The 14,819-nt window shown below is 42.3% G+C and overlaps 1 protein-coding gene across 3 annotated transcripts in view; it reads left to right on the top strand.

The window, feature by feature from the left end:
- angpt2b (angiopoietin 2b) overlaps positions 1 to 14,819 on the top strand; it is a 34,353-nt gene that overhangs the window by 6,949 nt on the left and 12,585 nt on the right. For 2 of the 3 annotated variants that reach the window (XM_023832079.2, XM_023832077.2), the window contains exons 4-6: positions 1,776 to 2,008; positions 2,785 to 2,927; positions 8,143 to 8,244. In XM_023832079.2, the coding sequence (XP_023687847.2) occupies positions 1,776 to 2,008; positions 2,785 to 2,927; positions 8,143 to 8,244 (478 nt within the window). The remainder of the gene's footprint in view (positions 1 to 1,775; positions 2,009 to 2,784; positions 2,928 to 8,142; positions 8,245 to 14,819) is intronic. The other variant, XM_023832078.2, reaches the window with a different exon arrangement.

Raw genomic sequence — 14,819 nt, 5'->3', positions numbered from 1 at the left:
ACACCTACAAACCACAAATTTCATTAATCTTTTGTGCTAAGAAAAAAAAGTCCAATTTAGTTTTTGAATCAAAAAGGCTTTCAAGAGGCACCTAGTCATAAAGCAAAGAAAATCGCTTTTTCAGTTTGGGTGACTGTTCCGTTTCAGTCAGTAACCCTGGATAAGCTCTTTCTTAGTGTCGTCAATTCATGCAGTGTGAATTAATTGTGCAGATTTTCCTGGTACATGGTGCCTGATGTTTGTGATTGCTTTCACTCTCTGGGTTTGAAGTGTTTCTCCCATCTCCCTCTCATTAAACATCACCGCATGTCTCATATTCTCTTTCACTTTCAGTTATTTATTTATTTTTTTATTTACTGAATTGTTAATTTTTTGACAGACTTGTATGGGATGAACAATAATAGCTCCAGAATGTAATTAAGCAGAGACTGAGCCAAGGAGACGTGAAGCTACCTGACCAGCAAGCCAGTGTTGATACAAATGAAGTGGAAATTTCCAGAACTCACTCATTTCTCGTTGTTTTTGAGATGAGACCGCCAATGACCTAAAGTTAGGCTGCGTAATCATATGTTACAGTATGGGGAAATAAAACTCACTCAGTTGGTACGTAATCCAACAATGAGAACGGTTGTTACATTTCCACTAAGTCCACAGAAATCAACTTATTCCATTGTATTCCATTGATTGAGTGAGTTCTGGACAATTTGCTATACGAATAAGCAATGATTCTCCATGCATCAGGTAATGTTTGTGTGTGTGTGTGTGTGTGCTGGGGTAGGGTGGGGCGGTTATGTTTATATTACATTGTAGGGACTAAATGTTCCTACAATGTGATAAAAACCTGTTATATTGACAGCAAGAGGACAAGGGGAAACTCAATTTTATAAAAATTAGTCAGTTCAATCAAAAAACTAAAACTGCTAAAAGACTTTATTTTGTTTAGTTACTTATGGTTAAGGTTAGGGCTGGGTGTGGGTTAGGGTTGTCGTTGTTGGGATTAGGGTCATGCCCATAAAAATAAATGGGGAGTCCCCACCTACTGTACATATTAATACAAACCCACATACGTGTGTGTGTGTGTGTGTGTGTGCATGTGAGGTATAACGTTGAGGTGAAGTTAGATATGGCTGGGTTCTGAAAACCTAGAGACAGCCCCAAGCAGCCTGCCATGGAATTAATGTGCTGCTCCCATGGTGCATTTACGGTGGCCTGCGGCTCAGTTCATCACAATGGAGCGAATGAGAGAAACAGCCGAGGCTGAATGGAGCTGCCAAGGAGCAGAGTACCTACAGCCTGCCTGTCGTTTGCTGAGACATGAAGGACATGTGAGCACTAGTGGGAAGGTAGCGGGGGCCCCTGAAAACGCTTCCAGCTGTGCTGTAGTCAAGGCCGAATTTAGAGAGATAGGGGCCCCTGAACTAAAGCCATTGTTGGGGCCCGTGCTGCTATAACAACCAAAAAAATGTTTGGGGCCCGTCACAACTCGGGGCCCTAGGCTACACCCTCATGCTATATTTTCCGAAAGCTTCCGTAAGCAACTTGCATAGTCTGAACCATTCAGTTGCATGGTTCCAACTACATAAGTTGCTAATGTTGTTAGCAACTTCGCTTTTAGGGAACGTACCCCCAGCAAGCCCGCGCACAAGTCCAGCCTTGATTATAGTGGAAGTGGATCAAGCGTCTGTCTTTTTTTGGGAGCGAAGACTGGATGGGCTGCTTTCTCTGGCTGACGCAGTTTTTGCCGCATTTCTGATTTCCGGTACCTGGCGCCTTAGCCTGCTGGAGCGACGGCTCGCAGCCATGGAGGGCGGGCACACGCTGCAGCTGCAGGCGCTGCTGGAGGAGAAGCAGCAGCTGCAGGAGCTGTTGGCACGCCAGGCGAAGCTCGTCGCCCTGCTGGAGGTGGGACTGGGAGGCTCCATCCGAAGTGACACATCGCCTCACCGCCAGCAGGAGGCGCTCACAGGCGCCTTGCAGAAGCTCTTAACACTGGTTCAGCACTGTAATGGTCAGTCACAGCTTCATACCATCCTGAGTTTGGTTTCAACAAAACGGGGGTGCTGCGGAGCGAGGAGCACGTGAGATGTTTTATGGTGGCTCCTTAGAGCAGTGGTTCCCTCAGACAGTCCATGTTTTTCCTCTCTCCCAGCTCCCTGCCAGACAGCCCACATTTTTGCTCCCTTCCGGTAAGGAGCTGGAAAGCAGCAAAAACGTGGACTGCCTGTGCGTCCCTGAGGACCGGATTGGGAACAACTGCCTTAGAGGCATCATTTTTAAGTTTGATTTTACATGTGCAAAATATTATTAAACAAAACACTATTAATATATTAATTAAAGCATTATCATTTTAGTTTATTTTGCAAATAATGAAAATTCTTAAAATAAGACCTGACTGTGTAGTAGAATAGATGGAATATCACAAGGATCTTTAGATACCATGTAATTTCACGCATGCAAGTGTAGGGGATAAATTTTGTGAATTACTATATTAAACAAGGATTCTTCTGTCATACTCTCAGACCAACTGACTCATTTTCATTGCAGTTATCGACTGGCTTTCACAAATATACTACCCAAGTGCCAGTGTTATTGTTTGATTTGCTGTGGAAAATAAAGCAGTGCAACACAAAGTAGGTGGAAAAGGCGATTAAGAGTGTGGAAAGAGTATTGAGGAGACTTTGAGAACATTTGTTTCAGCTTTCTGGGGGCGTTGATACAGATGTGATGCTTCTTTTCAGATTTAGTTGTTTACCCTAAAGCTGAGATGCTGTTCTTAATCTGAAGGATCTACCCTTCAAGGGGAAATTTCCACCAGAGCCACAGAAGAGGCCCCAAGCTTCCGCGACTGTGCAGAAATCTACAAATCGGGGATCACGGAAAATGGGGTGTACAGGCTGCACGTCGCCAACTCAACACAAACGTTCAAGGTGAGGGGACGGGGGGGTGTAATCGATTCTGGGTGTGAGAAAGCCCACTGGATTCACTTTAATATGCAAGTCACATTGATGAGAATCCTTATTTCAGTGCAAGAGATGTTAGTTCTAAGGTTAAACTAACCCTTCCCCTATTGGTTGTCCAGGTCATTGTTGTCACTGGGCTTGGAACCTATGACAGACATAGTAGGGTGACTCTTATTTTTCAACCTTGGATTTTTCAACCTCTCACCCTCTCATTCAAGTCTCCACTCAAAAAAAAGAAATGTGCAAAAATTTATTGAGTTTAGTTGACATTTAGGGTGTGCTCAAGCATTCTGAAATATTCAATTTTTGCAACTGTTCAATAGCATGGTGACGAGGTCTCATTGGTATTCTTGCCTTGTGCCAGAATGGTTCCACTTCATGTATAGTCTGAGATGCAGCCTCATATTTTGTTTTAGCATAAGTCTTGAGTTTATGTAGATAAAGTCGCATGACATCACCAAATGATGGCAATTCGGCTCCAACCGGACTGTCCTTCATATGACCCAGAAGGTAAACCCCATCTTTGCTCCAGTACCACAGTTCCATTAGCCATACCTTTCAAACATTTATGGTGAGTGGAGGACTCTAAGTCATTTGGTATATTTTTCTGTTTAAATTTACATTCATACACTTGGTGTACTGTACATTACAACAAGAGCTGTGGAGCAGATACTGTATTACTTTAGTTGAGCACATATGCATATTCCCAAAAAAACAGAATATAGCAAAGAAACTAATACTACTAGTACCCACCTTAAATTGGGCAATGAAATTAGCTACTAACAGCAACAAAATTTGAAATGCAATGATATACTGCAACTGTGAGCTGAAACGTAACCAACAATGCAATATTGCAAGGCACTTGTTCACCTCAAAATGGCAACAGGAAGTGGCATTAAGATGACATCACTAAGGTCTATAAAATAAATAAAGCTGACAGTGACTACAAAAAAAAGTGAGATTTTCATACATTATTAAATTCTAATGACTTGAGCATACCCTAAATATTATTCAAATCCAAAAATATTTCACAGAAAAATGTCTTCAGTGGTGTAGCAACATTCTAGAGAGTGAGAGTCAACTTTTTAAAAAATGTTCTTTTTTTCCATGTATAAGGATCACCCTAAGGCATAGGGCACAAGGCTGGGGTGCACACACACACACACACACACACACGTACAGTAACGCATGTGCACACACACATTTTTGTATTCACCTTTGTGGGGACCGTCCATTCAATTCTAGAGCATAACCCTAATCCCAAAAATGACCACCTTAACCCCTACCCAGTCCTAACCTTAACCGTAAGTAAACAAACAAAATACAAGACTTTTGGAATTTTTTTGTTTTTTGATTGCAGTCACGCAGTTTTATAAAATTTTGTTTCCCTTATGGGGACCAAGGTCAAAATAGCAGGTTTTTATCCCATTGTGGGGACATTTAATCACCCCAATGTAATGTATACCTGACACACACACACACACACAGACACGTAGTCTATATATATATATATCTGGAGGAATCCCATTACGTGTGTATGTGTGTGTGTGTGTGTATATATATATAACCCACACAACAGTGGGAGTAGATGCTAATTCCACGCTAGCATGCCTCCCCAGTTGATCCCTATAATTATAATTCAAGTTAAAAGGAGATTGGAAATAAGAATAACAGTAATATAATTACATCTTGGTGTTTTTGCCAGAGAAGTTTTCATTTAATTATTCTAGACTGTGTAATCTCTCGAGAAGGTTATTGCAAATACTGAAAAGTGATAGTTCAATAAATATAAATATTGTATGGGTCAAGCAATTGCTGTACATCCGTTCATATTCCAAAGGCTTATCCAGGACTGGGTTGCTAGGGAACCTAGACATAAGGCAGGTGAACACCCTGCATGGAATGGCAGTCCGACAGCCAGCACGTGCAACCACGATTCGGGTACAGCAGTGTTTCCAAATCCGGTCCTCAGGTACCCGCAGATGGTCCATGTTTTTACTCCCAGCAAAAATATGGACTGTCTGGCAGGGAGCTGGGAGGGAGCAAAAATGGGGACTGTCTGGCAGGGAGCTGGGAGGGAGCAAAAATGGGGACTGTCTGGCAGAGAGCTGGGAGGGAGCAAAAATGGGGACTGTCTGGCAGGGAGCTGGGAGGGACCGACTGTGGGTCCCAAGGACCGGGTTGGAAAACACTACTGGGCAGTACATTGATTTTGCTGAAATATGTTAGAAAATCAATGTGTTTTTCTTGTATGACCAAACAAAGACATGTGTGTGTTAAGTTGGTTGCTGTTCTAACACATTCGCATTCAGCAGCTTGCCACATATATGTAAAATGACAAACCTTGTCAATACTGACATTTTAACAGTTTAACGCTTCCCCAAAAGAGGCAGGAAAACTCCAATGATGTGATGCAATCCATACAGATATTTGATACTGGGTGGAGTGAAAATGTCATCATGAGATTAGAAAAGTAATCAAGGAACATGCCCTCAGGCATCTGAAACTGAAGTAATTTAATTTATTTATTTTTTATTTTTTTTTGGGGGGGGGGGGTTTCTATCGAGCCAGAATGTCCCAGCTGATACACGTGTGACTTTCACTCACTGGCGATTCACACACTCTGATATAATCCCTGGCTGCAGTTCCAGGGACATAATGCTTACGATAAAATTACAAGAACTGTGCACACACACATACACTCACACACAAACTCTCTCTCTCTCTCTCGCTTCTCGCTCCCTTATATTTGTTTCCTGTGGGCATAGAAGCCAGATGTTTGGCAGCAGAACAGTTGCTTCCTGCCATCTCAGAGCCAGTGTTGGTTTACAAAGAGCAAATCCGTGTACGCAGCACTACCATCTGTTCGGTCTGCGGCTCGTTGCATCGGGTCGGCTGGCCACTTTACTGCCAACCTTTTTAAACTGCCCCATTTATTCCGTTATTATTATAGGCTTAAAACTACTAATAATTAACCAGTATGTTATTGTTTTTACATGCAAAATGTGCAATGCAGTTTGTGACAATGAATAGCATTTTACAGCAGCACCACTAATATAACATTCCACAATATTCATGAGACTAATGTCATGTACATCCGCCATTTTCTCGCTCACACTTATTACCTTTCGTGGGTCAGCTTGGCTGCCCATCTCTTCTGGCGCCTAAGTGAGGTTTACCTACCCTGTGTTTGCCTGGGAGAGCTGCAGCTGAGATGGTGACCGTATGGGACCCTTGTGTTTAATTAAAGGCTGAGCTCACTCTGTCCTCCTCATTAGCAACAAGAGCTCTCAAAGTTTATCTCAAAGAGAGGAGGGGAGCCTTTGCAATCAAAGTGCAAGACAATAGATTCTGGAATCAAATCTATGTAAGATATCTTGCCTTTCAAAACAAACGCAATGCCAATATCAAATACATTTCTCTGAAGCAATTGTTAATATTGATGACTAATATTAATATTTCACTGGCATAAAGCATCTTCTTGACTTCCACAGCAGTTTATATTCCACTGTCCTTAAGCACTATGCTTTCTGCTGCTACACAGCATATATATTTCTATTGCCACAGTATATACTGTGTGTGTGTGTATATATATATATATATATATATATATATATATACACACACACACACACACACACACAGTATATACTGTAAGAAATGCTAAATCTTTGTCAGTAGTCCCAGTCATTAACCGCTAGGCCCATGTTGTGAAAGTGCATTTTCTCTGTTGCTACAAGGTCATACATGAACCTATAGATGGCAATACTGAACTGCCATCTTGTGTACCAAAACTGCAACTCTAAATTTCTGGCAAAAATTACAGGAGACAATTAAGCAGATCTGAGTCATTTGCAAGCAGGCACATTAAGGCATGGAGCATATTAAAGGTATTTTCTTTTCAATTTGCATAGCAAGTAAAGTTGTTAAGGGAATAAACCACAGTGCCAGAGGCCAAGGGGAGTTTTAGCCATTCTAAAATTAATTAGGTTACTTTTCACCATATGGGCTCCGGGCCCTGCTGCAAGATGAATCGGTCAGATTCATTACTCTTTTGCAGAGGCATAATTGCATGCAATCAAACTATGAAAGAAAATGTAGGCCGTAACTGAAGCCTGGGAGTCGCCTGATGAATCTGCCCCCTGCCGGCCACAGGGAGACCTGAGGCAACCCCAGCCTGCTGATCCTGCGCATATCCTGTTCCAAGTAAAAACAACATCATGGTGGGAAGTTGTATTTCAAAAATTAAATGTAGGGATCATACGCAGCTGGTCTACAGAGGTAGAGGAGGTTGTGCATCCTCTATTTTCAAGATTTCTGTTAATTATGAAACAAGTAACTTTGAAATAACTCATTGGTACTATTTTTTGACATTTACAAACACATTCTCTCTTTTTTTTTGAAAAATTCACTATTGAAAAATATTGGAAAATTTGTTATCTTCTTACCTTCTCAATTGTAGACACACTCATGGTTACTAGTGACTCAAAGGTCAGTAGATATGGGGAGGAGCGGTTTACAAAAACATGACATGATAAGATTGATCTGTTTTTGTGTGTGTGTGTGTGTGTGTGTGTCTCATGGTTGCTGTGGAACCATCAGTCCTGCCCTCCTAACTTTCCAGCTAATGTTCACGTCCACATCTGTCAAGTGCTTCACAGATTCCCACCAGCGGGAATTAAAAAAGTTAATTCATGTGAAACAGAGTTGGTGTCTACTCTACCTGCCATTATCTACATCAACATTTAGCTGGTCATTAAGCTGGCACTCCCACTAACTAACCGGCAAAAGGATCGTTAACAGGCTCGGATTCGATTAACGGCCCATTATGAAAGGGGCATTTAAAAGGGGGTTTCTTCATTCAGAAAAATGCATCGGAAAGACTACAGAATTCATTAAGCTGGGGAAAAGTGTAGCGTTTGCTGATTTATTATTGATATTTATTGAAGAATCGTGATTAAATTTTACAAAATTACATGCCATTCTCAGTTTATGAAGGAACTGTAATTTCCCCCTGAATAATGAAACGATGCTGAACTCATGGCTTTTTGTTAATGACGTGCATCCAGGGCAATAAATGATGGTGTTCAGTGGTCGGTGTAGCTACGGGTCTCATGGGAGCCATTTCCATGGGGATAAGCGGATGCTTATCAGCGAATGCTTAGCGCTATGCCTCTTGCAGGTTTTTTGCGACATGAAGACCCGTGGCGGAGGCTGGACCGTGGTGCAGCGGCGCCAGGACGGGTCGGTGGACTTCCACCGCAACTGGGCGGACTACAAGACCGTGAGTGGCTACCTGTCTCTGTGTCACTGTCAGGGGGTGCAGTTCATAAGCTGTCTCTTCCATCTGTTCCCCAGAAGGAGATTTTTCTAATAAACATTTTTACCATGACGTTGATAAGAAGAAAGGAGAAAAAGCCAAGTCAGTGGCAGCTGGGGGTCAACAACCAGCATCAGCCAACAATGGCTGGACATGTGGTTTGGAACAAGAAACGTAACAGAAGGTGGTTTTATATTATCAGTAATTAGTTACAGATGAAGAAATAGGCTGACCAGCTCATTTCTCCACACAGCTTGGAAGATATATTTGTAGCAATAGTTTTTTGCCTTCACCACCCAAGGTCGATACCTTTTTGCAACAATTTTCACGTTAGAACTATACACCAGGGGACTCACCAGGACCTCTGACAAAATTTGAACATTGCACAGGACGAAACTGCAAAGGATTATTTGTAAAACTACTGCTAAAATTCAAGTTCAGAAGTGAAGGGCACTGTGTCTCCATGAATATGCAGAAAGGAGAGGTAGTCAGGACACTTCTGTTTCAGAGAAAAATGGCCATGCTTTGCCTTTTCACCTGCACTATGCAAAAACATTGCATAGTGCAATCTTGCTTTACAGGAGGGTAAAAGGAGGTGTTTGTATATTATCAGTAATTGGATTTTCTTCTGTCAGCCATCCTGGCTGATGGCTTGCCACTCAAGCTGCACTCCAAAATGTGGTCTTGATCCTACTAGATCTCGCTGCAGATTAGATACAGTTAATCACTTAATCCCCCAGCCACCCTTTCTCAGCTTGGCATCACAGGGACTGCTCGGTGTTGAATTGACTTATACCTGTCAGAAAGATCATTCCAAGTGGCTTGTGGTGCAGAGGTGTCTAAGTCACATCACGTAACAACTGGTATTCCCCAAGGCTCTGTTCATGGTCCTCTCCACTTCTCTGTTTACATTACCTCTCTAGGACAGACCATCTTCTCATGACTTCACCTACCACTGCACTGAGATTGTCTAGATCTACTTGACCTTCTCTTGTGACGACACCATGGTTTCTTATCTTCTTGCCTGGCTGACATCATAGACTGGATTAGGGAACATCACCTCCAGCTTAACCTCTCCAAGACTGAACTTCTTGCTTTTCCCTTCCAGCCCTACCATCCAACATTACGCCACTGTTCTGCTTGAATCATCGACACTCTGTCCATCCGAGTCTGCTCGAAATATAGGGGTAATGATAGAAAACCAGCTGTCCTTTGCAGAGCACATAAAAGCACTCCCCCAGTCTTGCAGATCTGCCCTGTATAACATCAGGAAGGTCAGGTAATTTCTGTCTCAGTATGCAGCTCAGCTTCTAGTCCAGGCTACGGAAGCCCTGAAGGGCAAAACACACCAGCAAATACAAAAACACAAAAGAAAATATGAAAACATGCCAGCAAATTGCAAAACACTACAACATTAGCGGCACTCAAAAGGGAAAGGGTATGTCCCTACTGATCATCAAGTGCTTGTTACTGATTGGACAGGGAGCCTGTCAATCAGCCAAGAGTCGTAACTATATGGTTAATCCATGCCTGATTATGTGAACACACACTGCTGTCTGTATTGTTTCACTGCAACTCTGCATCACAACATATTTTTTCCCATGATCTCAACATAGCCAAAGTTGTTTTCTCAAAATCACAAAACAGAAGTTGTAATTAAACATATGAACAGCGTTTGTCAACAGTAAGAGGGAAGCGGATTCAACTGAAATTCCATGGCTAATGCTATTGAATCCGTGTTTTTTTTTTTTATTGCATTCCCAGATAAAATCAAGAAATATCCCATGTGCTGCTCATAAGGGGGCGGATTCTCCCTTGTTGTCAGAAATTATTTCAAAACTAACTTTGGAAAAAGTGACAGCAACAGTAAAACTGTATTTCACATATAGAATAGAATAGAATCTTTATTGTCATTGTAGCAATGAGACATTGTACAACGAAATTAAAGTGCAATTCTCCAGTGCAAAATAAAAACAGTCACTCTGAAAGAGCCTGAACGCTACTTTCTTTCCTACCTACAAACAAACAGTTACAAACAAACTACGTATTGCACTTGTTTCCTTAGCCAGTCTTGGCATGAAACATAAGGCTGTAATGTAAACAAAATAACACTGTAGTAATGGAAACATGAACGGTGCCCTGGCTCAAATTGACCACCTAGCAGTGTTCAGCATGGTAATGACTGAGGGGTAAAAACTGTTTCTCAGTCTGTTTGTTTTGGTTTTTATGGATCTGAAATGTCTGCCTGAGGGCAGGCGTTCAAACAGTACATGTCCTGGGTGTGATGGGTCCTGAAGAATTTTCTTTGCGTTCCTGAGACAACAGGAGCTGTGAAGTTCTTCAAGTGAGTAGAGAGGACAGTCAACTATCCTCTGAGCAACCTTAATGACCCTGTGAAGCTCTTTTCTGTGTCCCGCTGTGCAGCTGGTGAACCATGCACAGAGACAGTAGACCATGATGCTCTCTACTGTGCAGCGGTAGAAGGACACCATCAGTTTCTCTGCGATGTTGTTCTTCCTGAGAACCCTCAGGAAGTAGAGTCTTTTTTGGGCCTTCTTCACTACCTCTGCAGTATGTGTCCCCCAGGTCAGGTCCTCGCTGATGGTGACTCCCAGGAAGCGGAGATTTGAGACCCTCTCCACACAGTCCCCATTTATGATGAGTGGTTGGATGTTGTCTGCCTTTTTCCTGAAGTCCACGATGAGTTCCTTCGTCTTTGATGTGTTGAGGAGCAAGTTGTTATTACTACACCATTTTGTCAGTGTTTCCACTTCGTCCCTGTAGGCAGACTCATCTCCCCCCGAGATAAGCCCTATGACAGTGGTGTCGTCAGCGAACTTGACAATGTTGTTACTGTGGTGGACAGGAATGCAATCATGGGTGTATAGGGTATAGAGCAGGGGGCTCAGCACACAGCCCTGTGGAGAGCCAGTGCTCATGCTGATGGGTGTGGAGTAGTAGGGGCCCACTCTAACCCTCTGAGTGCGGTCACTCAGGAAGTCCTTGATCCAACGACAGGTGGAGTGTGGAAGTCCTATGTCTTTCAGTTTGGTTATCAGAGTGTGGGGGAGGATCGTATTGAACGCAGAGCTGAAATCTATGAAGAGCAGCCGTGCATAGCTTCCTTGCAGCTCCAGGTGCGACAAAACAGTATGGAGAACAGTGGTCACAGTGTCTTCCGTAGACCTGTTTGCTCTGTAGGCAAACTGGTGTGGGTCAAACATAGGAGGAATGAATGACATGATGTGGTTCCTGACTAGCTTCTCAAAGCACTTCATAACCACGGGAGTCAGTGCAACTGGCCTGTAGTCATTAAGACTGGTGATGGTCTGTTTCTTGGCCAGAGGCACTATGATAGAGGATTTCAGGCAGAGCGGTACTGTGGACTGGGACAGAGACCGGTTGAATATCCTGGTGAAGACCCCAGCCAGTTGGTCTGCACAATCCTTCAGCACGCGTCCCAAGATGCCGTCGGGTCCAGCTGCCTTCCGTGGGTTGACAGTCTTCAGCGTGTGTCTCATCTCGTGCTCCCCTACTGTGAAGATGGGGTTATTGTTGGTTTCTGAATGGAGTCCGTCTGTCTCTGGGTGGTCCACCTCGAACCGGGCAAAGTAGTGATTGAGTTCCTCCGCCAGCGATAGATCACCCCCCACATCACCGGCACTGGTCCTATAGCTGGTCATATGCTGGACACCCATCCACACCTGCCTGCTGTCCAGATGTTCCTCAATCTTCCTCTTATAATCCTTTATATCTGGGCTTCACTTCATGTGTGCCAAACCGAGGGGGATCCGTTCTGATCACAAATCAGTTACGGTTGGCATACACCACTAGATCATTTATCAAATTTGTAATTCTAAAGTTAGATTGACATTTATTGCAGGTGCCTGACAGTCGTTCTGCTACATGAGATGCTTGAGCTCAAGGAATACAATTGGGCTCACTCAGACCAAAAGGCAGGACAACAAATTTCTCTAATCTGCTAGCTAATGTTGCCATATCAAGTCAGCGACCTTGTTGTATCCTAAATCAGCAGTAAAGGCAACAAGTTAATTAAATGATCTCTGATAACGTTATACTATTACATGTCAAAAACAGAAAAGGTTTTGTTGGGTTATTCACATTAGTGCCATTTTCGGCATTTAAAAATATTTTTTTGTCATGAGGGACCTTACGACTAATGATAATGCGGTGTTAAATTTATGGAAGCTATTTGTGTGGTGCAACCGATAATCGTCAACCGTAGGCTACGATCGAGTTTATGCTTACCTAGAGAAACCCAATGCAGAAACCTCGTAAATCTCTGTATCAATGCAGAAAGAGTAATCAGGCCTGTCAGGAAGAAATATTCAATTTTGCATAGTACTTTATCTTTGGAAATGAGAGAGAGACAAAGAGGCTCAAGTAAACAAAATAGCAAGAATTTGCCATGCCTTAAAAGTCAGTCTGTTGTTCCATTTGAGTGAAAATTATCTGGAGCTTGAATAATAAAGCAGCAAGCACTGACAAACCCAATAATGACCATGTCATTCTGGGTGCCAGCTGGAGGTTTGTTTCATATTGTGCCTTTAAATACGGGTCAGTGATAAATCTCGTAAATCACGATCACTTTATTTACATGCATCATAAAACTAAGTGAAAGTGAAATCCTCATGCCACAGTCACAGGGGAGGGAACAGGTGCATGGAGAACAGTAGGACATAACAGTATAACCAGTGCAATAAGAGACTGGGCAGTGTAAAATGGGGAGTGGAGCAATAAATATATTCAGCACGCATAAGTTTGGGCAAGTCAGGAAAAGTGCAAAGACCATTGATAAAAGTGTAAACAAATATGCAAACAGTACACCCCAATGTGTGAACTTCTCCATCTTTCTTTGCAAGGAAACCGCTTCTCCCAGAAGTAACGGACCTTCTTTGCAAATTAACAGCAAATTAATTGACCTTGAACTAAATCGTTCTGCATTTTACCTATAAAACACATTCACTTATGTGCGATCAAACCATAATTGTTGTAACAACAATGAAAACAGGGACAGTAACATGCAAATACATGACAGAAATAAGATAATAATATATTATAATAAATGCTGAGTAAGCAAGTGATTTATATTTGTACTTACTTAAGAACATAAGAACATAAGAAATTTACAAACGAGAGGAGGCCATTCGGCCCATCAAGCTCGTTTGGGGAGAACTTAGCTAATAGCTCAGAGTTGTTCAAATCTTATCTAGCTCTGATTTAAAGGAACCCATGGTTTTAGCTTCCACTACAATAGCAGGAAGACTATTCCATACTCTGACTACACGCTGTGTAAAGAAATGCTTCCTCAAATTTGTTTTAAAATGTTCTCCCGCTAATTTCCACTTATGGCCACGAGTTCTAGTATTTAGACTAATATTGAAATAGTCATTTGGCTGAACAGCATCCAGACCCGTTAGAATCTTATAGACCTGAATCATATCCCCCCTTAGTCTCCTTTGCTCAAGGCTGAACAGATTCAGTTCCGCTAACCTCTCCTCATAAGACATTCCTCTAAGACCAGGAATCATTCTCGTAGCTCTTCGTTGCACCTTTTCTAAGGCAGCAATGTCCTTCTTGAGGTATGGTGACCAAACCTGCACACAGTATTCTAGGTGGGGTCTTACCAAGGAATTATATAAGTGTAACATCACCTCCCTTGACTTAAACTCCACACATCTAGAGATATAACCCAACATTCTGTTCGCCTTTTTTATTGCTTCCCCACATTGGCGAGAGTGGGACATGGAAGCATCAACATACATACCGAGATCTTTCTCGTAATCAGCTACCTTTATTTCAGTGGAACCCATAAAATATCTGTACTGTATATTTCTGCTCCCTGCATGGATTACCTTACATTTATCTGTGTTAAATTTCATCTGCCAAGTATCAGCCCATTCGCTAATTAAATCCAGATCCCGTTGAAGCCTCTCTGCTGCTAGATTAGTATCTGCTACCCCGCCCACCTTAGTGTCGTCTGCAAATTTAACCAGTTTACTGTATGTATTCGTGTCAATATCATTAATGTAAATTAGGAACAATAGTGGTCCTAAAATTGAACCCTGCGGTACCCCACTATAAACGGAGGCCCACTGTGACATAGTGCCTCTAATAACTACTCGCTGCTTCCTATCAGTTAGCCAGTTTTTGATCCAAGCTGCCACAGTTCCTAAAATTCCTGCAGCTTTAAGCTTTAACAAGAGCCGTTTGTGGGGGACAACATCAAAGGCTTTCTGGAAATCTAAGTAAATCACATCATAGGCCTTTTTGTGATCAATTTCACTTGTAGCTTCCTCAAAGAACTCAAGCAGATTCGTTAAGCAGGATCTACCTCTCCTAAATCCATGTTGGCTATCCTTTATAATGTTATTTGCATCTAGGTAATCTACCATTTTCACTTGAATTATAGCTTCCATTATTTTTCCAGTAATGCTAGTTAAACTGATTGGCCTATAGTTTGCTGGATTACTTCTATCCCCTTTTTTGAATATGGGTGTTATATTAGCATGCTTCCA

Source organism: Paramormyrops kingsleyae, chromosome 23, assembly GCF_048594095.1.
Source record: "Paramormyrops kingsleyae isolate MSU_618 chromosome 23, PKINGS_0.4, whole genome shotgun sequence".
NCBI classification, from domain to species: Eukaryota; Metazoa; Chordata; class Actinopteri; order Osteoglossiformes; family Mormyridae; genus Paramormyrops; species Paramormyrops kingsleyae.
The sequence above is the reverse complement of the archived record's forward strand: the minus strand, read 5'-3'. Positions and strand labels throughout refer to the sequence as shown.